The 22,682-nt window shown below is 34.3% G+C and overlaps 1 protein-coding gene across 5 annotated transcripts in view; it reads right to left on the bottom strand.

The window, feature by feature from the left end:
• DPP10 (dipeptidyl peptidase like 10) overlaps positions 1 to 22,682 on the bottom strand; it is a 382,740-nt gene that overhangs the window by 47,358 nt on the left and 312,700 nt on the right. For all 5 annotated transcript variants that reach the window (XR_014493003.1, XM_083366998.1, XM_083366996.1 and 2 more), the window contains exons 11-19: positions 18,356 to 18,479; positions 14,389 to 14,427; positions 11,960 to 12,067; positions 9,022 to 9,113; positions 7,677 to 7,724; positions 6,600 to 6,721; positions 5,287 to 5,334; positions 3,084 to 3,182; positions 2,909 to 2,978 (exon numbers count right to left, since the gene is read on the bottom strand). Coding sequence is in view for 4 of the 5 variants with exons in the window: in XM_083366998.1 (XP_083223124.1) it covers positions 2,909 to 2,978; positions 3,084 to 3,182; positions 5,287 to 5,334; positions 6,600 to 6,721; positions 7,677 to 7,724; positions 9,022 to 9,113; positions 11,960 to 12,067; positions 14,389 to 14,427; positions 18,356 to 18,479 (750 nt within the window). In the remaining variant the exon portion in view is untranslated. The remainder of the gene's footprint in view (positions 1 to 2,908; positions 2,979 to 3,083; positions 3,183 to 5,286; positions 5,335 to 6,599; positions 6,722 to 7,676; positions 7,725 to 9,021; positions 9,114 to 11,959; positions 12,068 to 14,388; positions 14,428 to 18,355; positions 18,480 to 22,682) is intronic.

Here is a 22,682-nt window from a genome sequence, read left to right on the forward strand (position 1 = left end):
GAATGGTTGATGAAGTTGATAAAATTAAAAGCGAAGATAACTAAATTAACTTCTTCAATTAGAAAAAAAACAAGGTCTACATTTATGGTCAACTGGAAAACCCTTATAGATTTTTTGCATGAAACAAAAAAATGCATTTGTGATTTTGATGATTAGGGGGAAAAAGATAATAGAGAAAAGTGAGAATTTTTTTAATAATTTAAAATAAGAGATAATTTTATAAATTTCCTTCCTTCCTTTCCTTCTTGTGCACTTTTAAATGTTTTATAAAATGTTAATTAAAATTATTTTAAAGGCGTATTAGAACAGCTTAATTGGAGAGCTTCTAGACTGAACTCAAAGTGTTCTAAATGGTTCCACCACCACCGCATGCTAGCTTTAATATCATTGAAATTGACATCCCAACATTTTTAATGAGAAAATTTCCCATCCAATGTAGAAAAAAAGTATCTAATGAAGCTGCTGAACTGAGATATTAATCTGTAGAATGTTCTCAGGAAATCTTGCTTGCTTTTTATAACAGATTTATTTCCAAATATTTTAGGCTGCTTTAGCTCTGTTTGTTTGTGGGATAATTGCATTTATATTTCTTACTCTAGTATAATTTTTTGAGAGTACTTGTTTAAGCTGGGTATTTGATAGTATTTATTGACACATGAAACAAATTAGAAGATTTCTAAAAGTAGTTATGTGAATCAGGAAAATAAGTTCAGTGGCCTACAGGTAAACAAGTCATATATTGAGAATTTCTTTTGGTCAAAGAAGGAAATAGTAGGTAGTTAACCTTATTTATATCCTAAGATATTTCATTGGCAATTAAACAGATATACTTGTCCACAGCCAGGCAGCCATGAAAGCTACATAATTGTTCTACATTTTATTCTACCCATTTAGAACAAGAAAGCAATAACAGTGTCCAAATTCTATTGGAATTGTTTATTTATGTACTTATTTACTTACTTCGGTGTATAAACTTCAATAAGAAATGAGTCTGTGCAGTTTAAAAATTCTAGAGAATAAATAAATCCCTAGTAAATAAATAAATACACAGTAAATTATAACTTTCATTTTGCAGATCACTGTTGCTCAGTGAATGTGCCAATACTGATTAAACAGATCATTTTGAAACCAAATCTTTATGTTATGCCAAGGGTGTCTCTGAAGTCACTTTCATATAAGAACTATAGTTAGTGGTAACGTCTCCTTCTGTTCAATATTATAAAGAGAGGAAGAGACATCTTAAAGTAGATTCTCTTCTGCTCATTCTCCTCATTCATATATTACCTATTCACTAATATTATAACTTAATAGCCAAAAAGCTTCTCTTTAAGAAAGCATGATATCTTTTTAATGTAGTAGTTCATTTTATTTTCCTTGGCTCCTTTAATGGCATTCTATATGTTTTATGAGGCACCAGTAACAATTACCCAGAAGGTAAAACAAAAACAAAATACAGCATCAATTTTATGTTAGTATAATACATAGTATCGGTATGCGCTGGAAGGTATAAAAATGATCCCTTCATCATTATTCAAATTGCCACTTTCCTGTAAAATGAACTGCATAGTCATTTCCCCTCATTTCCCCTCATCTGAGAAAACTCTTGTTAGAATTGTAAAAAAGATAGGAGGATCTTGATTACTTCTTATCGTTTTTTGATGTTAATAATAACTTATTTGAGTGATTTATGCCAGTTTACTTTTTTCTTAATCAGAAACTGTAATGCTTCTACAATTCCAAAATAGACAAAAATTAAAGAGTATAACATACAGAAAGTGTCCACCTCTAAATTTCATTTAAAATTGGCTTAATTAATCCATTAGGAATTTTGGATGAAGTGAATATTGCCTAGATGTCATTTTTACTGTTTGAATATGGTTTGAACTTGTTTAACATCTTCAGTATGAGTGGGGAAAATGTTTTGGATTCTAAGCATTTTTAGCTCAAAGCAGGTTGTTCTGACCTTGTTAAGTGTGTTCTGATGCTGTTCTGACCATTCCCGAAATGTTCAGACTGTCCATTGTGTTTGAAACTGGTCTTACAGGTACAAAACAAACATACTTCCACCACTTTTGAAGTGTTTTATGATTAGTGTACTTGTGGTAGGGACAGAATGTTGTTCCAAATTTGAAAACTACTGCATACCACTACCCTTTAAATGTATTAGAAACAATCATATGGGGTATTGTTTCAATAATATAATAATAATATCTGCCCTGCAGAAATGGAGGCAGAGGTTTAGTTCAAGTTAAACAAATGGTTGAAGAAGAAAAGTACGCATTGGCTGATTATATAAAAGACAGCCAAGCACATGCATTGATACTAATTGGAACTTACTGAATATGCAGGAAACAAAACATGAATATCAAAACAACATAGTAAAAACAGAATGCTGGCAAGGAAAAGAACAGCATGATCAATTTCTGAAATAAGATCAAAGAGAAAGTGGATAAAGATAAAAATCTGGCAATGGTTTACAAGTGGAATATTAAAAAAAGAAGCTGAAGGCGTGACTGATTTGGCAGTTGAATAATACAATCCCAGCTAAATTTGCAGTTTATAGATGTCAGTATCAATTCTACAAAAACCCTTGAAAATGGAAAAGAATCAAAAATTTGACAAGGAAAGGTAATATTGATCAATCTTGGATTACACTGTAAACAATTCCTCTAACCGCCATAATTGAGAATAAAGATCTTTTCTGTTTTCTGTTTTTTAATCATTTATGTGATCCTTAATAAAAATTATAGCTGCATGATGAACATATGATGCCATCCCAACAGGGTTTAGAGGTCACTACTGGGTGAGCTTTTAATTTTTGTAATTAAAATGGCCATTCTTGAGGCCATATAACATATAAACAATATATCAATTTCACAAATTTTAATAATATCAAGGTTATACTTACACTATTAAGAGAAGTGGATACATATTTCGATCTGAGAAATCCTTCGGAAATGTTAACTGTAAAGGAAGTTCTTTTAAGAAAAGAGCAAAACATTAAAGGCTGGTAGTTTGAAAGATGAATTAAAAATACTATATGAAAACATATTTCCTTTTCCAAAATTTGCTAGTATATTTACCATAGTCATCAATGTGAAGCATTCTAGTTTCTGTTTGTAGTTTTTTTCTCATTGAAACTTCTTCTTCTAAAACAGAGTTGTTTTCTAAAATATAAAACTCTGTAAAATAAAAAAGGTAAAAAAGGAACTAATGTACATGCATGCTTAATTGGATGGAAATTTTTAAATACAATTTTTATGGTAGATACAATGCATATTTTTGTAGAACAATTTTTAGAAAGGCACATTTAAAGAGTAAAATAAATATGGATATACTGTATAAGCATGCATATTGTATATAGATAGATACATTTCACTCATATTTTCAATTAGTTTTAAAAGAACTATAACACTTGGAGAACGTAAAGCCAAAACTTCCTGCCATACTTTAGATGTGACCCAACTAGATTTTAATTACTGAGCCTTTGTGACCAGATTCATTGGCAGCTACAGCTGTAGTTTCAGCCTGCATTTCCAATAAAATTGGAAGTCCCTAAACTAAAAGATGCATATGCCTAACTATATGGAACCAGCATTTTTCTTCTGTGATTGATTTTACTAAGCTCTGTTAAATGCAAGGATAATCTTCACACGTTCAATCAATGTTCAATCTTATAAATGACATCTAATGTATACAGCCCTTTTTATAGGTCTTTGGCTTTGTATATATGGTCTTAAAGGTGAACTCAGCAGAACAAATGGTTTAGTCCATACTGCATCCAAACAATGTACCATATAATTTTCTTTCACATATGCAATTTGGCTTTTACCTAAAGGAATCAGGTACAATAGAAGTTATTTGTTAGAGAAAAGTGTATTCTAAGTATAAAAACAAAGTTAGCAACATTTTATTTTTGGACATGCTAGGATAATACTAGTCAAAGATGAAGTTAAGAGAGATGCAACTTCCACAGATCTCTGGAAGTGCTTTTAACATTAAAATTATATTTGGCTTATGATTATTATTATACTCTGGTTTCTCTTCAGATCGTATAAATCATTCATCTTTTATTAAAATTATATCTCAAATTAAGTAAAATGGAAGACAGTTTTTGAATAACAAGATGATATTAGTGGATTTTGATTTGTCTATTTATAAATACACATTAATTCAAAATTATCCTTCATCTATAAATCTCTAAAAAGAAATTTAAAATTACAGTTTGAAGGATTACTTGCTTTTTTTAAAAAAAGGGCATCACTTGCATATGGATAGCTAGGTAAACAAATTTTTAAATTGGTAAACCACATCTTAATTTAATGAAATAATGAATAATCTAAGAGGCAGTTTCACAGTGTCAACTAAGCTGTTTTAAATACAATAATTTGACTAAAATTCAATCATATTGTTATTTCATTAATAGGAATGATGATCAAGTTTACATATATGTATATATGTATGTATATTTCCACAATTTTCTATATAAATAAATATTTTCCTCTGAATTTTTACAGGCAAGAATTTGACAAAGGTTCAGCACAACACTCTTTCACTTCTAAAACTATGATTTTATTGCATAACTTACTGGCTTTGTCTATTATGGGAAAGAATATTGCTCTTTAAATCAAAATGCATATATGAACATTCATTTAAATTGAATTATTTCCACAGTTAAAGTGAATTGAATTATCCAAGTAGAGCATGTCTGCATAGAATGTACTGAAATATATTTTGAAGATGTATTTCAAAAACATATTTTGAAAAACTTACTTATATAGAAAACCTGTATGTGTTTCTTTGTATACTATATATGTGTCTTACTTGTATGTGTGTACATAAATGTTTTGAGTTGCTTAAACAGAGATTTAAGCACATATAATATTTACATCATTAAAAAGGATGAATTAGATAACTGGCACTCAGAAACAATTCCTTAATCCAAACTAATTGTATTAGAGCTTTAAAGTATTTTAAAGCATATATAAGAAGTATTGTAATAGGAACTCAATTTGCATAGTTATTTAAAGAGGCTATGCCACTGTGCCATCTAATTATTGTAAGCATTAATGGGAAATAAAGGGTACTTATTAATGTAAAATCATCCTGAAAAATCCCTGATATATTATAGCTACTGTATTAATTTCACTCTGTTCTTATTGCTTACATGCATGTTCCCCCCCACAAGTTGTAATTAAGATGAGGTTTAGAAATTAATTTCCTGAAGGTCTCAATTAAAAGGGAGAAAACCCACAAGAAAATCCCCAGTGAAATGGTATAACTTACTTTCAGGATTAATTGTGCTGTGCAGGCTGACAATTGGAACACCAGGACCTGTACAACACAGAAGGACAGGCACACAGAGGAAATAAATAAAAGAAACTAGCTTTGGATTTCTCAGCTTAAAAAAACTAAAGCAGAACATACATTATTCTAACACATAGTTTTCAAAACTTCTACTGCACATGCTTTAATACATAGCACATGAATGATCCCATTAATGCCAAGGCAAAAGCATAATCTCCTGGGAAATAATAAACGTGTGATCATTATTATCTTCATCATTTCAATTTCATAGCAGAGAAATTGACACACAGAGCGATTAATAGCCTGATTATATAAAGCACAGAGTACCTGCAGGTAATATTAAATCAAAGAGAGAATAGGGAACATTCAGACTTTGCAAAGTCATTTGGAGGCCATTAGAAAACTGAATGGAAATCTCAGAAGAAATGTATCCAAACTTCTTGTGGCTTTGATTCAATGTACAAATAAGAGTGCCCTGGTAAAGCAGATACCTGATTTTGTAGAATAATAGACATGGAAAGGGGCCTTTCAGGTTGTCAAATCTGTCCTCTCCCTGCTCAATGCAGTAATTCAAATTAAAACGTCCTTGCTTCTACTTGAACACACTGGTGAAAGAGTCTGCCCTATTATTATTATTATTATTCCTCCTCCTCCTCCTCTTCCTCCTCTTATAGTATTTCACTCTCCAATGTTCAGAATACAAGCTAAATGTTTTTCTTTAGAACTGTGGATTGTGAAATAACTGTAGTAATAAATAAGTAAATAAATAAATATCTGTATATGTAGTTCATTCTCCTTCAACCTCCATAACCTTCCTGGGCCTCTTACTAATGATACCAAGAATGTTATTTCTGTCACTGATTGACAAATGAAATCATGCAGCAATCCAGGCTTTTGGCTGTGTGTAATTTCATAGTAGGAGAGCACATTGAAGAAAAGAGTGATATCCTCCTAAATAGTTTAATTAACTAGTGAACACAAGTTTAGTACATCTTTTACACAATTACTTCTAGTGATCCCTCTCCATTGGTTCATTATTTCATAGAGCATTCTATCATAGGAATGATTGAATTAGTACAAAATTTAAATTGTCCAATAAGGTAATTTTTATGTGTAATATACACAACAAATATATAATGCCACAGTTGAGATTTTGTAACTATTATAATAATGTAAACTATTTTTATTTGTAATAAAGTTATCACTGAGATACATAAATTTTTTGATGTTCAAAAACATTTTATTTTTTTAAAAAATAAGTGTAATAACTGTACAGTGAGAGCCTGGCTTACCCTTACACTGTAGAATGAAATACTTGATTGAAGGATTAAACTTTGCATTAAAATATGTACAAAGATCTTTCATAAAATTGCATGAGAGACATTGACGATTCAGCAATTCAGTTGTTGATACACTAAGGCAGTAAAAAAAATTGATCAAGCACAAGAAAACCTACAGCTAATATTCACTGCAAATATATTATTATCAGGAAAAAATCTTTGGTTTTAATTGTCAATATTTCAGACACTACAAGAAGTCCTCAACTTACAACCAATATTGACCTCAAAATTTATGTTACTATGTAAGACAGTTAAGTGAGTTTTGACACATTTTACAACCTTTCTTGGCACTGTTGTTAAGTGAATCATTGCAGTTGTTAAGTTAGTAACATAGTTATTAAATGAATCTGGCTTTCCCATTGACTTTGTTTGTCAGAAGGTCGCAAAAGGTGAACCCATGACCCCATTTATGACTGCAACCGTCATAAATATGAACCAATTGCCAAGCATCCGAATATTGATTAAGTCACCATGGGGATGCTACTATGGTCATAAGAATGAAAAACAGTCATAAGTCATTTTTTTTCAGTGCCACTGTAACTTTAAACGGTCACTAAACAAACAGTTGTAAGTTGAGGACTACCTGTACTGGACAGGACTACATTGTTTCTTCTCTCAAACTTCCTCCCTATGTATTACCACATTTTTCTCTAGCAAAGGAATGCAGTGGGGAATGGAGGATGTGGAAATACATGTTTGTGAATACCAGGCTCATGATGCAAGAGAACAACATTGACTATAACTTTCATTTTTATTACTTCTATTTCCTGGATATTTTCCAATGCATATAAAATGCTAACTAGGCTTTCTTAGTATTATACTATGAAAGATGTATTTGAGTGATTATCTATCTGTCACAATATATATTGTTCCTATGAAATTTGTTTCTTTTATAAACCCACAGATTTATGTAAAATTTCTAAGGTATGCATGGGATCTCTTTTGACATTTAAGTTAATAGCTTTTTGTAAACAAAGAGACACAGCCTTGTCAATCATTTAGGAATCATAATGTGCTCGATCTGCTTACCTATGTAATTGTCTTCCTCTTGGTGAATTTTCAGTACTTAAAAAATAACTGGCAAAATGAGAAAAAAATACCTTCAGCTCAGGTGAATATGTACTAATTTGCTGTAGATAATAAACATAATGAACATCAGACCTAAGGGTTTCAGTTATATAGGACAAGGGCAGGTTCATTCTTACCATTAGATAGTTTGAAGTGGCTATCCACAAAACATCTTGAGGCTGGCTTATTTGTTTACATTGTTCCTAATCTTTCATTAGCAAAGAAGCTTTGCAATTCTAGACTTATTTTCCTCTTTCAGAATAAGATATCCAATTCATTTTTTGAGGCCATAATATGGTTTTTATCATCATGAAAAAATTACCTCAGCATTCACGTTGACTAGAATGTGTCCTCAGAAGGAAACCTAAGAATTAGTATACCTGGCTTTGTAAAAATAAAATTGGACTATCACATATGCTATGCTCTATGCAGATGGAGCTTAATTAGTGGTTAAAACACTTGTTTTACCATTAGTCTTGCTGTTTTGTGTTCAGAAGAGATTGTCTGCCTCAATTCTGCCAGTTTAAGAAGGAGAAGCAAATTAACTAATGATCAGGCAGAACAACTGATCTTGTTCTGAGAAAAAAAATTGCAGGTATTCAAAGTACCCATCTTGTCTGTATTAAAGACAACAGAGATATTAAAAGACAACAGAGACTTTACCTCATTCTCATACTAGGCACCAATAACTAAACATCTGTTAAAATTGGAAAATGGATTAGACATTTCAATACTTCTACATATTTAAATGAAATCCTTTATAAATTCCCTCACATTCAACAAGGTTTATTTCTATGCAATGCAGGATTGATGTCTTAACAAAGGCAATTATCAATAAATGACGTTTTTCAGGAGTTTCTGAGAAACACTTTCTGTTAACAGTACTTGGAAGCACATCCATTTACAACCTAAGAAAAACTAGAAATGTTCCTTCTTGAAGGTAAGCAGATTTTAAAAATGGGAGATCCAAAGGTAAAAATGTATTTAATTTTTAAATCATAATGATTTGATTACTTAAGATTCTAAAGCAAGACCACTTGGAAATACTGTTGCCTAACCCAGTGTTTGAATTTTCTTATTTCAATCAATACTTTGAAGTAGAATTTGTTACAGCCTAGCCTTATTATTCAGGAAAAGTTCCTAGAATATATCAAGAGATTAAGTATAATTTGTACTTATGGTTTATGGCTAGTATTAATATTTAATAACAGAAGAAACATAATTAACATTGCTATACCAATAACATTGAATCTATCTTGATAACACAGATATTTTACCTGAACAGACAAAGAAAAATAATGCTCACATCTTTTGGGTATTTTCGTCATATGCCAAGATTTTTATAACTTCCCAGTTCCCTGACGTCAGATGTCGTATACTAAATTGTTCATTTTTGATCTGCAAAAAACAATAAATTTAACTTTTTTTTGTCCCATAACTTTCCTTAATTGATCAAAGCAATGGTTTGCAACAGGGCTAAATTCTATGGGCCCTCTTGGTATCAGTCATGATATATAGAACGCTGTAACTTGAAAGTAAGAGGAACAAATGGAACAAAACTCAAATTAACAAATGAAATGAAAAATAAAATATTTATATATATTTGGTTTTTGTAAAATAAAGAAATTAAAGATGCATGAGAAATATGGAATATATTTAGTAGGAGGCAAGATAACAAAGTATGTTGTCAAGGTGGTGATGTCAAAATGTATTTATAGATATATTTATAAGAATTCTCATAATATTGCTTGAGATTTGTTGACTGACAAAGGTATAGGTGTGCATTTCTGTATGCAAATGATGCTGCAATTTTGCCTGGGAGCATGAATGATTTGCAGCAAACATTAGATATATTGTGTGGTGTAGTGAAAAACATGAATCTGAAAATTCATGAATCAAAACTCAAGGTATTTATATTTGACAGGTAAAATGGAATGAATGAATTAACACAAGTTTTATATAAAAATAAGCAAAAAGCTGACTTTGTATATTGGTAAAATGTTAACTGTAGATGGGACAATGAATACACAGGCAAATGGTGGTAAAAAGATAACACATAGTATGAATGCTATTGTGAATAATGAATATTTGTTGAAATAATGCAAAAATGGCCTTTTATAAGAGGGTGTTTCTGGATACTGTCTTGTATGAAAATATAAGCTGATTATGTCAGGAGTATGAGAAATGTAAGTTGAATGCAATGAAAATGGGCTATTTAAGTTTGCAGTAAATAGAGACAGGGCCAAGAATGAATGGAACTAGACTCAGTGCAAAAGTGAGTGATGAATAAAAAAGTAATATACCTGGGGCACTGGCAAAGAGGTAAAAAACTCAATACAGCAGCCTAAATTGCATATAAAAAAGGGTCAGGGTTTCAATTGTATAGTTGTATAGTCTGACAGCTTGAGTGTCTCCTTGCACCAGATACTTCAAGGTGGTAGAAACATATTACATTACAGAATGAGGATCAAACTAAAAAACCTCCAACTATATTTAAGAAAAGTGAATGGATTGAAAGGAATGGAATGAGTGAGAAAGTACTGTTTGGATGGTGATGGTGATGATGATGATACTTTCCTTAAAAAGAGAGAAGATACAAATTATAACATTTGTTTTGCTAATGTGTTAGAAAAACACTGATGTCCATACATATCTATGGGTTTTTTGGAAGGTACATGTCAACAGATATCCAACTGTTAATTTCCTTAACTTCTCAATGACAATATACCCTATAGTAATCTACATGTCCTTAAATAATTCACCTGAATGGGATTCAAGGACGCAAATATTACATTTTGTTAGGTCCTTTTCCCTTAATGTTTATATAGTTAAGCTATAAATATTTCCATGAACAAGGAACTCTATCTTGGTCTTCTGAAAATGAAAATTACAGTACATAGATGTAATATCTCAATACTTGACTCACACAATAGCATCAGCTGAAGATATTATCTACTTGGGTATTGAAACATGTTCAAAAAACAAAACAACAAAAACAAAAACAACCAAAGAGGATTCCACAGCTCAACCCTCAGCTACAAATATTCTCTTCTTTTAGCATCAATTATGTTTTAGTTTAGTAAGATGAATATACCACTTGCAGGAAAATAGAAGAAAGAAAAACTAATGGTCAGCAAGAAATAATTCACAAATAATGTGTAAACGTTAAAAGCTGTGCCTTCTGCTAAGGAAAACAGTATTTATATTTAGCATCCATATTTGTATTAATGTCCATTGATATCAATATGAAATATATTTATGCCACTGACTTTAAACAGAATCAAACAGAGCTTGAGCACAGGGTTAAAAGTAACACTTGTCTGTCTTCGGCTCAGACTGAATTTAAAACTGTGCGCCTAGAACTGCATCATCAAAAGCTCATAGCATTTAGTGCTTTGGATAGGAAATCTTTTAATACATGTTCCTCATCCTAGGAAAGATTTATTTCTTAATTTTCTTTGCAAAATTGATAGCAATATTAGGGATATTAGGCGGCAGTTTATTCATAGTACGTCTTCATTCCAGAAAGCAGAGTAACTCTAGAACTAGTGTGATCCAGTTAGAGCTCCAGATCCCTATAAAGATATATTCTCTGTGTGTGTGAGAGAGAGAGAGAGACAGACAGAGAGAGAGACACACACAGAGAGAGAGAGAGAAACAGAGACCACTGTAACATACTGATTTGTCACATAGTTAGGGATTTATACAAGAATTTTAAAAAAAATTGGGAGGTTTTTTTTAAATAACATTCCTTTAAAAATAGCAGTGGTCAGTTTTAAACATTCCTGTAACTTGGTGTTTTAGAATATAGTGGGATGCCAACTTTCATGGCAACAATGGTAGCAAATGTCAGGTTGAGAGAGGTTTTTCTGTGCAATAATTTTTGTAATGTTCACTTCTTGAACCAAACATTTACCTTCAGACAAGTGTAATATTCTATAGGAAAGATAAATAAAGGACTTCTGAAATTGATCACCCAAGGCAAAGAAGGGATACTTATCCATGTGTTGTTTATTGTATTTTTATTGTGTATGTACTTATATCTAAACCTAATAATAATAATAATAATAATAATAATAATAATAATAATAATAATAATAATAATAATAATAATAATAATAATACACCCTGCTATTCCCTGCAACACCAACCCTGTGAAGTAAGTTGAGCTGAGAGACATTAATTTGCTCAGTTGCCCAGTGAGTTTCTGTGGCTGGAATCTAACTTAAATAAAAGAAGCTTACCTGAACATTAAACATAGCAATATGGTGGAATTCACCACGACCACCTTGTTTAACTGGAACTGTCATAAAAAATGTATTGCCATCTTTAGAAAAAACTGGTTCCTCATTCTATAAAATAAAAAATCAGAGAAAGATATTCTTGTTAAAAATTACCACATATATGCCATCATTTTTATGACGACACATTCAAATATTGTACACATTGAAGATAAATGATATATTATGGCATAAGTATGATTTTTATGCTTTTTGCTGTTTTTACAATGGCTTATAAGCCACCCAGGGTCATGGTGCATAAGATGTGTGGCTACAGATGTCTTTTAAACGAATAAAGGGTCAGGATAATAAAGCACCAAAATAATTCAAGAGGCTATATCGTTACACAGAAAACTTTTTTTTTTCCTAAATAGCAATTTTAAACTGCTTTGCAAGAGAGTAAATCCTTCTTTGTGCCTTCAGGTTAATAATGTATGGATGGCTTAAGGTAAGCAGAGAATAGAGTTCATATCTCCTGACCTCCATGCATTCTGACAGAGGTCCAAAGGAAAACTGAACTTGCCTTCGCAAGGACACGAGAAGGTTTTCTATGCAAGCTGGCTCTGGGAACATTCAGAGAGACCTCCTCACCTGGAAGGAAATGCAAGTACAGGTCTCCTGACCTCCAGACAATTACTTAAAGAGAGCTATCCTCTTGGAATCCAGGACACCTTTTTACAGTGAAATATAATTGCCATTAACACTGTGGGAAACTTACATGACACTTCTGTCTTCCAGTAAGTTACTAGTGTGAATCATTGGCTATGTCTGTATTTTCTTAGGGATTGTGGACATCTGAAAATACAAATATAGTCCATGATAATCACTTCACAGTTATATGCATGTGTGTGCACGTTTGAGTGTGTGTGTGTGTGAGAGAGAGTGTAGGCTGCCATATTAGTTCCAGTGGAAGAGGCTTTTGACTCTTTTGACTGGTGAGGTCTAGGAGAACAGCCTTTTCTTCTGTGCCCCCTCCTCTCTTTCCCATTAGAGGTGAGATCTCCCCCCACGCTCCTGGCCTCTGGAAGAGCCTGAAAACTTGGCTCTGCTGTTTGGCCTGGGGCCCTTATAGGGGCTTGCTATGTTGGAGATGGCTGTCACGGTAGAGAAGATCCCCACCCCCACACTGTCCGTCGTTTTGGTTTTCAGCTTTGTATTTAATCCTCTCGTTTTTAATTGCTTTATCTTTTTTTACCGTTTTATTATATTGTAATCTGCCCAGAGCAACTTAAAACTTTAATAAATAAATAAGGAAAGCTCTGCAGCAGACAAAGCCCACTTCGTGAGACCCATCAAATGTGGTTCCCTGACAGGACAAAGCACAATATGCTTTCCTTGCCACATCCAATAGGGCGGGATGATATACAGTAATTGGGGACAGGTGGGCCCTCTGGTAATTCAGTGCCATAGCATAAAGCAGGGGTCTTCAAATTTGGCCCTTTTATGACTTGTGGACTTCAACTTCCAGAATTCCTCAGCCCGGCATGCTGGCTGAGAAATTCTGGGAGTTGAAGTCATTAAAGGGTCTAGTTTGAAGACCCCCTAGCATAACGGCTTTTAAAGATTAAAGCCAGCACTTTGAATTGGACCTGGAAACAAACTGGCAATCAATGCAGCTTGCAGAACAGAAATGTAACCTGCATCTAGATGCTTTTCGGATATTCTTCAAGGTCAGCCCCCTGTTAAGTGCATTACAGTAATCCAATCTGAAGGTGACTAGGGCATAAGTGACTATGAGCAGAGTTTGCCAATTCAGGAATGGGCACAACTGAATTCACACAAAGCTGTGCAAAAGTTTGTATTTTATATTATATACTGTTTATAATATGAAATCTTATATATTTTTGACTTTATTTTAAAAATGGAAAGCTCACGAAAGGCTATTTTGCATTATTATCATCATTTATGCAAATAGTCAAATGGTTTCTTGTCTAATGCACTGAAATTCATTTTTATTAGACACTTGATTAGGCATTTGTCTAAGAACAGACTTATTACCGTATGTATTGTTCTGAAGGGAAGAGAAGCTGAGGGTCCCTTTACTTTGCTAATCTATGTGGACATGGACTAAAAGGCAGACTTTCTGTATGTGGGCCCTATCCTGTGGAACCCTATGCTCCCTTTTGGCTGGCTGATTGGATAACCATCTGTATTAATTATGTCATTGTATATAACTTTATGTACAATATAAACTGCTAGGAATCAGAATAAGCTGGGCAGTATAAACCTGCAAACAAGCAAAGATCTATACTGGAATTTTGTTCTATGATGCCATCAGAAAAATGCAACAACTATAGAGAAGTACCAAGTGATTTATTTTTGTATTCTGCTGAAATTACTCCCAAGCTTTTAAGAAATATTGATATTGTTGCAAATAATCAATACTACTATACCTGCTTAGCAAGCCAGACTTCAGATGTAAATTCATACTTCTAAAAACAACACAAAATGTAGTTAAGTATGCATAAATATCAAGCATTTATTTATTGGAGAATTATATGCCTAATAGGTTGCATTTTGAATCTTAAAATTGATAGATTGATCAATTTTTATTTGCTACCACAATCTTTTCCAATCTGAGTGCTTTCCAGTTATATGGAGAAGTTCATAGAAATGCCAGCAATGAGCATATACAGTACGATAGATTATGGGGAGGCTGTGAAAGGACTGGAAGACAGAACAGAACGTAACAATTGCAAGAGTTGGCTGACAGAAATGACAACTTAGATCAAGTGGATAGAGATCTAGAATGAAGCATTTCATTAAAAGAGACTCTGCCTTAATTAACTTAAATGAGAGAGTGAGAAATTAAACAGAACTTTAACAGAATAACAGAGTTGGAAGGGACCTTGTAGGTCATCTAGTCCAACCCCCTGCTCAAGCAACAGACCCTGTACAATTTCTGACAAGTGGATGTTCAGTCTCTTCTTGAAAACTTCCAGAGATGAAGCACCTGCAACCTCTGAGGGAAAGCTGTTCTTTGGGTTGATTGTTCTCACTGTCAGAAAATTTCTCCTTATTTCTATGTTGAATCTCTCTTTCATCAGTTTCCATCCATTGTTCCTTGTCTGGCCTTTGGGAGCTTTGGGAAATAGGTTGTCCTCTTCTCTCTGTGACAGCCCCTCAAATATTGGAATACTGCTATCATGTCACCCCTAGTCCTTCTTTTAATTAAACTAGATATACCCAGTTCCTGCAATCATTCTTCATATGTTGTAACATCCAGTCCCTTAATCATATTTGTTGCTCTTCTCTGACCTCTTCCTAAAATCTCAACATCTTTTTTATAGTGTGGTGACCAAAACTGGATGCAGAATTCCAGGTGTGGCCTTACTAAGGCTTTATAACAGGGGTGTCAAACTCAATTTCATTCAGGGCTGCATCAGCATTGCGGTTGCCCTCAGGGGGCCGGGTGGGTGTGGCCTGGGTGGGCGTGGCTAGAGTGCGTATGGGCTACTGGGTGGGCGTGGTCAGCTCTACATTGTTCGCATCAAGGGTGCCTATGGGGGCCTGGGCAGGAGTGGGACAGATCTGAGGGTCTCTGGCAGGAGGAGGGTCTCTGGGCCAGGGCCAAGGCAGAGGGGGCCGTTCCCTCACTGTTTCCAGAATGGCTTCACAGGCCGCATGAAACCACTTCGCGGGCTGGATCTGGCCCCTGGGCCTTGTGTTTGACATGTCTGCTTTATAGAGTGGTACTACTACCTCACGTGATCTTGATTGAATCCCTCTGTTGATGCAACTTAAGATTGCATTGGCATTTTTGGCTACTGCGGCAGACTGATGGCTTATATTTGATTGATTTTCCACTAGGAAATCTCACAGTTACTGCTATTAAGCCAGGTTTCACGTAATCTATACGTGTACTTTTGGTTTTTCTGGCCTAAGTGTAAGATCTTACTTTTCTCTACATTGAATTTCATTTTGTTAGATAGGGCCCAGTGTTCAAGTCTGTTGAAATCCATCTGGATCTTGAGCCTGTCATCTAGGGTGTTGGCTATTCCTGCCAGCTTACTATCATTTGAAAATTTTGATGACTTTACCTTCTATTGTCTCATCTAAGTCATTTATGGAGATAGTGAAGAGTACTGGGCTTAAGATAGAACCTTATGGTACCCCATTGCTTACTTCCCTCCATGTAGATGTAGTACCATTAAGGACCACTCACTGAGTATGGTTTGTCAGCCAGTTAATTTGTCTTAGTTTGAATTTATATCACACTAACCATGAGCAAGTGAATGAATTTTAACTCTTGGTTCCTTAATCTTGCCCAGCTGTGTGGAGCTGGTCATCATGATAACTGGCTACCTATAAAAGCCTGAATGGTTTGGTTGTTTGGTTTCTATTGTACCACCTGCATTGTATAATTCCAAATGACCCCCTAAATTAATGTTATTTTAAGGATGTTAAGTGCCCTCCATTCAGGATGTGTGGGGTTGAAAGCAAAATACTTCATCCCTATGAAACAGCCTACTCCAGAACATTTGATTGGCACCCTCTCAACTGCCTTTTAAAAAGACAGTGAAAACAGAACTATTTGGAAGGATATTCACTATGCATTGTTAACTAAAAAAAAGACCCCTAAGGGTTATGATTGTTGTACTCCTGTTATAACTGAAGATAATGTTTTAATATATTTTTATGGGAGTATCACTGCAATTGGGGGCTTGCAAACATACAAATACCTCTGAAAATAGAAATCCATATATTGGAGAGCTCCAAGATTTCTGAAAACATAATTATGAACTATTGCGCATACTTAAATTAGCTGCAAAATTGCATACAGCTAAACTCCATTTGAAAAAAAATGTACACAAAAGTGTAGGTTGTTAAACAGTATTGTAAGTAGTAATCTCTTTCAAAGTTAATTTCCTGTTTGGTTTTTTTTTAAATTTGAACATGGGTTTCAACAGCATTTTAGGAGGGGGGAATCTGTAACTTCATAAAGGCTGCTAATTTTTTGCTCTTCCTGCAGATTTTCATGATTCTAGTTTAAAAGAGGGGCACTAGAAGAATTAAGAAAAAAATCATACTTTTTAAATTAAATAATTTATGAAGCTAAAGAAAAAAATGAATTCTATAAACAAAATGCCAAACAACTATCAGGAAAAACAAACTTCTTTTTTTAAAAAAAAATACTGCATAGTATAGTATTTAATGTGTGCCTATATATTTGGATATGTGATGTCGATATAATGGAAGAAAACAAATGATTATCAACAAATATCAATTTATGGTACTTTTGTAATGTAATGCAAATATGTATTATATATTTAACATAGTGTGAAGTTATATAGGAGTATCACAACTTTTTATGTATTGTTAATGAGGATAAAATGCTTTGTGGGTTTGGTCCCTTTGAATCAGTGTTGATTCCTTGTGATTTCCTGAAGATATCCCTGAAGTTTTCTTGGTAAAATTTTCAGAAATGATTTTTTTACTGTCTTCTTCCTGGGTTTGAGAGAGAATGACTGGCCCAAGGCCACAGCTGGCTTTGTGCCTAAGGTTGGATTCGAACTCACAGTCAGTTTCTAGCGTGATGCCTTAGCCACTACACCAAACTGAGTGTCATTAAAACAGTATCCTGTTTTTAGATACAAAATCTAAAAAAACCCTGAAATCTAAATTATTCAAAACAGGCTCTATAACAAAAGAATTTTTAAAAAGCAGAACTAGAAAAACAGCAAACAACAAAAGATTGAAGTTAAAAAGAAATGAAAAGAAAATACACCCTCAAAAGAACACAGTAAGACTTCATTCTAGCTACTAAAGTGAAAATAATAAAATCATATTGATTTAAATTATCAGAGTCATTTTTTTCCAACTACAAATTAAACTGATCATATTGTCTGATTTTCTACACGATAATACAAGAGCTGACCTTACTTGGCCAGAGTTTAGAGTCTGGTAGAACATCTGTATTATTTTCTGATCAACAGAGGCAGGTTAAACAATTTGCTTAGACATAAATTACTAGTTTGCCATTAACTCTGTTGAAAAAGAGCACCTTGCTGTTGACAGTATTATGAGACTCCAGAATGATCTATTGTTATAATACCAGTAATTGCTCCTTCATCTCCTGGATAAGTGCTGCCAAATATCCTACTGAGAATTCAAACTGTTTCCTTACTCTGTTTAGCTTTGTCAAATAAAGAAACTTTTGGAACCCAGAATAGTTTTGTGGATACCCAGCTGTTCTCCCTGCCTGATTTTCTAGCTCATGGAGTTGCAATGAAGAAAAACAGTATCATCTGTTAATGCACAGAAATGAGCTGAACACAAAATAAACCTCTAAAGCTTGTCCTATGCACATAAGAGCCATTGTTAAGATGTAAGCTTAAAAATGAACAAGACATATCATACCATACTACAGGCACCAGTGGTTGTTTCACACATTGTAAGGATGGATAGATTTTGTGGCCTGTTTAGCCACCTCACCACTGTCTTAGTGTTGCTCACCCACTTGACCATCGTTATATAATATTCTCTACAACAGAAATGGATGTTAAAATACAGGAGTTACAAGTAGTTCGTATCAATTGCTTTAAGATATACAAGACATTGAAAAATTGCTCTGGGCCCACTATTCATATATTTAATATTAAAACATCGTTCAAAATTGACTTTAACCTACTCAGAATATATAGAAGAATAACTCTCATGCTGTTTTGATCACAATGCTTTGCCTTATAGTTTATCAGATTAAACAGTACACAAACACATGGACTTAACCCTCAAGTCTGTAAGCAAAATGCCAACATGGTGCCAGGAAAAACAAGAGATAGCATGGTTTGTATTTAGGGAATTGGACTGTGGAGTGCATGGAAGATGACCTTGGGCCAGTCATTTTCTCTTAGCCTAATCAACAGGATTGTCATTGTGGGTAGAAACTGAAGAATGGAGTATTATCAATGTCACCTTGAGCTTCTAAATGAAAGACAAGACATATGAACATAACAATATCATACTAAGATTCAATAATTTTTGGCTATGTAAGAGAATCTACACATATTTATGGTTCAAGCCAGAGGTCCCCAACCTTTTGGGCACCAGGGACCAATTCCGTGGAGAGAGGTTTTTCCACGGACCGGAGGGTGCATGGTTTGGTGTGCTGCCTGCATCTCGCAGATGGCACTTTGCTTGTTTGAGCAGACCGCTTGGTGGCATGCCATGGCCCGGTACTGGTCCACGGACCAAGGGTTGGGGACCCCTGGTTCAAGCTATTCCCTCTCCCTCTAGAAGTCCTATTAGATTGTCATGCAGAATTAGTTATGTAGGCTAGTTTTCATTACCAGCTCTACTATCTTTTAAACTTAGAAATACTTAAGTTCTTAGTTGAATACATGCAATAAAATTGTTGCCATTCTTAGCGATCCATAAGTATGGGACTTCCTGCACTTATATTTCCACTTACAAGAATATCAGCAAAATAACAGCAAAAGGTAAAACAATATTTTAGAACAATACATCTGGACTTCTGATGACATTATGACATTTAACAATAATTTGGCCACATCATGACTCAGAATGTTTCCTTATTATTTAATATTTTTGAGATAACTTTGTACTTTTCCATTATTTCAATTCGATGGTTACAATCGTTATTATTTACAGGTAGTCTCGACTTACAATTATTCATTTAGTGACTGTTCAAAGTTAAAGCTGCACTGAAAAAAGTGACTTATGACTAGTCACGTGATAAAAAAATTGGGTGCTTGGTAAGTTATGTAGTTACCAGTTGCAGTATCCCAGGGTCATGTAATCACCATCTGTAACCTTTCCAGCCGGCTTCTGACAAGGAAAGTCAATTGAAGAAGTTAGATTTGCTTAACAACTGCATGATTCCCTGAAGGACTGCAGTGATTCGCTTAACAATTGTGGCATAAAATGTTGTAAAATGGGATGCAATTTATTTAATCTTCCTTGCTTAGCAGCAGAAATTTTGGACTCCATTGTGGTTGTAAGTCAAGCACTACCTGTATTGTGATATATTTTTTTCTTTCTTATAAATTCTGGAGTCCTATAAAAAAAACACCCCAAAACCTTTAAACCTATTGTTGACTAATATCTGACACAAGCTTAATAAAAATAAGTAGATACTAAACTCTAAAAAGAAAAGGGATTTGTATTATTATTCTGTAGATAGATATATTTTATACTCCAATTAACCTTAAACAAATTGTATTAGATCAATTTCACGTTTACACATCACCTTCATACTGTCATTTGGTGCATCCAATATAACACTTAGTTCAACTGTTTTGTTTATTTGTGCCTGTGTGTGGGAGGAGGAGGAGAAGTTCAAGTCTCCTGGGACATCAGGTATATGAAAGAGCAAGCAGAGGCACTTTTTCAAATTGTAAGAGGTAAAGGTAAAGGTTCCCCCGCACATGCGTGCTAGTCGTTTCCGACTCTAGGGGCCGGTGCTCATCTGTTTCAAAGCCGGAGAGCCAGCGCTTGTCCGAGGACATCTCTGTGGTCATGTGGCCGGCATGACTAGATGCCAAAGGCACACGGAGCACTGTTATCTTCCCACCATAGTGGTCCCTATTTTTCTACTTGCATTTTTACGTGCTTTCGAACTGCTAGGTTGGCAGAAGCTGGGACGAGTAACAGGCGCTCACTCTGCTACGCGGCACTCGGGATTCGACCCACCAAACTGCCCACCATCTGATCGACAAGCTCAGTGTCCTAACCCACTGAGCCACCACGTCCCAATTGCCTAGGTATCCCCTCATTGCCTTTCATTGTTACACGTGTCTTTTTCACATACATTTATATACACAAAGGCTCTTCCCAGTCTTACCTCCTCAGCTGACCAGTGTAGATCAGCTGAGGAATACTGGCAGTTTCTATGGTGATACAAATATTTCAAAGTTTCAAAAATAGAAAGTGCATAAGAAGAATCCCTGTAAAAGAACTGCAAAACTGCTGCTTCAGAGGTTTCTCCTGGCTATTCTTGCCTGCATACTCTTTGAAAGCAGCCATTATGAATATGGGAAAAGAAATGGCTCATTATACAACTCCTTGAAAAAAATTGTATAACACCAACTTTTTTTTTTTTGCCTTGTCCTGAGAAACAGCGTATTCGCTTGCAGTAGTGGAATAAAGAACAGGACTTATCTCTGAAATCTTGCAAATTGGAAGGGATTTTTTTTCTTTTCCTCTTGGTATGAATTGGAGACAGGCTGGGAAAAGGTTAGGACCAGGAACGAAAGGTGGTGGATTGTCGATTTTATTTAGTTTTATTCATTTATAACATAAAATGTGAAAATACAACAGCAAATAGTAGGGGACAACAGTAAAAAAAGGGAAAACAAAAAAAGTGTGAAGAAAGGGGAAGGGGAAACAAAAGGCATTGACTTCTGACTCTGTTGCAGTAAAATCAGACATTAAAATCAAATCTCAACTTTTTATATTTCTATAGTAGTATGCACTAGCCATTTCTGTATCGGCAAATCAGTCTAATTGGTAAAACCCAAAATCATGATATCATTTTTTCCACCTCAAGTATTGTTATAATTGATTCACATTTTCCAATAATTGATTTGATGGAAGATAACACAAAAATAAATGAATTGGAATATTTAGAAGTTGCAAGAGGTTCTTCTAATTGGTTATAAATGGAAAGATAATCCAAGATCATGTGACTAATTCCTTCTACCTAAAAACATGTTCTGGAAAATGTCTTGAGCTAATGGAAGGCCTTTGCGTGAAATACAATAAACCATTTTGGTACATAAATCTACTGTCACAAAAATAGTTGTATAACCCTGTTGAGGAGGAATGTAACATAATCCATTGAAACAGGATTCCAAGGTCCAGACAGGGAAGGGCGTGGCTGAAGTAAATTGACTGACTGTGCAAGAGTAGTCTTGGTCTGTCAACAGATATGGTAGGATGAAACATAGTTCTTGATATCTGCTGTCATCCTTAAGCATCAGAACTCTGAGTGCCTAATGAAAACTTTTAAAAGTCCAGCAATTTGATTGCCATGGTAGAATTGTGGCATCTCTTCCTTGAGAGAAGAAGAACATGCTGTTTATGAAACAACTTACATAGAGGATAAATCAGTCTGTGGTCCTCTGGAAATTGTCTATATGACATATGAATCTTATTGTTGCAAATAGGCTGATCCAACAGATGTACTGCCTATTTCTCTCCCCGTAACCTTACAGAAGAAGGGGCAAAATTGTTTGGCTTCCAGATTGTGATAGAGAGGGTTGAGCATGGAAGATTATATTCAGATTTTTGTGACAATTTATATGGTGATTTGTTTTTAGACCGAGCAATATACGTGACATTAAATTTGAAATGGAGAAAAATGTGCCCACCTGATCTTGTAAGATATGATGGACTGTGCTTTCTATAAGTGTTCCAAATTCTTCAGATTTCTTTATTGAAAATGCCATAGTTCCTTTGAGCTGGGAAAAGCAATTTATAATAAAATGCATAAAGCAGGAGATCTTCCTACACATTTTTGATGTTTGGAAAACGCCTCTTAATGTTGCATCTGATGTGTCTGTTTACACAACAAAAGGATGAGAGGGGACAGGATGTCTGATGACTCAAGAATGTCACTTGAGACAATTTGAACCTCTGTCCCCTTTTTAGCAGTTAACAGTCTTCTGGATCGTGCAAAATCATGGAGAATATTTTCTAGAAACTTGGAAAGCCCATAAAAATAGTG

Source organism: Vipera ursinii (assembly GCF_947247035.1).
Source record: "Vipera ursinii genome assembly, chromosome: 1".
Classification (NCBI taxonomy): domain Eukaryota; kingdom Metazoa; phylum Chordata; class Lepidosauria; order Squamata; family Viperidae; genus Vipera; species Vipera ursinii.